The sequence below is a fragment of the Bison bison genome, unplaced genomic scaffold (genome assembly GCF_000754665.1).
Source record: "Bison bison bison isolate TAMUID 2011002044 unplaced genomic scaffold, Bison_UMD1.0 scf7180017854172, whole genome shotgun sequence".
In the NCBI taxonomy this organism is placed as follows: domain Eukaryota; kingdom Metazoa; phylum Chordata; class Mammalia; order Artiodactyla; family Bovidae; genus Bison; species Bison bison.
In genome coordinates, this window is record NW_011484745.1 from 14102 (window position 1) to 15951 (window position 1850).

At 40.3% G+C, this 1850-nt stretch overlaps 1 protein-coding gene across 1 annotated transcript in view; it reads right to left on the bottom strand.

Moving 5' to 3' along the window:
- Positions 1-613: 613 nt before the first annotated feature.
- The window catches only part of LOC105000196 (zinc finger protein 665-like), a 2408-nt gene continuing 1171 nt past the window's right edge, over positions 614-1850 (bottom strand). Inside the window, exon 2 of the mRNA XM_010855926.1 lies at positions 614-1848. Coding sequence (XP_010854228.1) covers positions 1144-1848 — 705 coding nt within the window. The 3' untranslated portion in view covers positions 614-1143. The remainder of the gene's footprint in view (positions 1849-1850) is intronic.

The window sequence follows — 1850 nt, forward strand, 5'->3', positions numbered from 1 at the left end:
ATTCACACACACTATTGAATTTCATAATTCAAGCTATGTGTTTTTCCAGGAAACATGGATGTGAATGAATTTTATCTAATGAAGTCGGCCCCTTCATCTCACTGATTCCTTCACATAGACCATCGTGAAATGCATGTAGCAAATGCATTTGATCAATGTATTACCAAAGCCAAGCTCTTACAGCTCACCACACAACACACTAATAAACTGACAGACAACTTGTTGGACAAGGAATAGTGACTTTATTCAGAAAGCAAGGAGACCAAAAAGATGGTGGACTACTGTCCCAAAGAATCATCTTTGCTGAGTTAGAATTCAGGTTTCTTTTACAAGAAAAGATCTCTATAGCTTCTCTTCAAATATGGACTTACTGCAGTTGTTGAGTACCTGAACTAAAGTCATCAGAGAATACATATAGTGAAAAAGGTAAAGGATCTGCCACAACCACTGAGTCTGGGAAGTATGGCTCCACTATGTTCCTGTCTTGTGACTTTTGGGTAAGATCCTTGCCACACACATTACATTGCTGTGTGTTTTCTCCAGGATAAATACTCTGATACTACTGGTGAGATGTGAGCTGTCAGGATAGGGTGTTTTTTGGGTTTTTTTTTAAACATTTGTGAAATTGATGAGGAATCTTTCTAGAATGAATTCATGTTCTAAAGACCTGACTAATAAATACATATATATCTGGCTTCTGTCCAGTATGAATTTTCTCATGAAGCCTAAGATGTTGCCACACTCATATTTATATGGTTTCTCAGTAGTATGAATTCTCTGATCAACAGTAGGCTGTGAATTTTGAACTTTGAATTTTGAAGACTTCTACCATATACCACCGGAGAAGGCAATGACACCCCATTCCAGTACTTTTGCCTGGAAAATCCCACGGAGTAGCCTGGTGGGCTGCAGTCCATGGGGTCGCTAGAGTTGGACACGACTGAGCAACTTCCCTTTCACTTTTCACTTTCATGCATTGGAGAAGGAAATGGCAACCCACTCCAGTGTTCTTGCCTGGAGAATCCCAGGGACAGGGAAGCTTGATGGGCTGCCGTCTCTGGGGTCCCATAGAGTCGGACACGACTGAAGCAATTTAGCAGCAGCAGCAGCAGCAACCATATACCACATTCACATAAGTTTTTCTCATGTATGGATTTTCTGATGTTTAGTGAGTGCTGAGACCTGAGTAAAGGATTTTCCACACTCGAAATATTTGAAAGGTTTCTCTATATGTATTCTCCAATGTCTTTTAAGGTGTGAATTTTGACTGAAGAATTTGCCACACTCATTACATCTGAAAGGTCTCTCTCCAGTATGAATTCTCCAGTGAAGTTGAAGATGCGCTTTTTGACTGAAGACGTTTCCACACTCATCACATTTGTAAGGTTTCTCACCAGTATGAACTGTCTGATGAGTTAAAAGGGGTGACTTTACACGAAAGGCCTTGCCACACTCATCACATTTGTAAGGTTTCTCTCCAATATGAACTGTCTGATGCCTTAAAAGGATTGACTTTACACGAAAGGCCTTGTCACACTCATTACATTTGTAAGGTTTCTCTCCAATATGAACTGTCTGATGCCTTAAAAGGATTGACTTTTCATGAAAGGCCTTGCCACATTCATCACATTTGTAAGGCTGCTCTCCAGTATGAACCCTCTGATGACCAGCAAGGTGTTCATTTCGGCTGAAGACTTTGTCACATATATCACATTTAAATAATTTCTTTCCTGTATGAATTTTCTGATGTCTCCTGCGGCTTGAACTGTCAGAAAAGGCCTTGCCACACTCATCACATTTGTAAGGTTTCTCACCAGTATGAACTGTCTGATGAGTTAAAAGGGTTGACT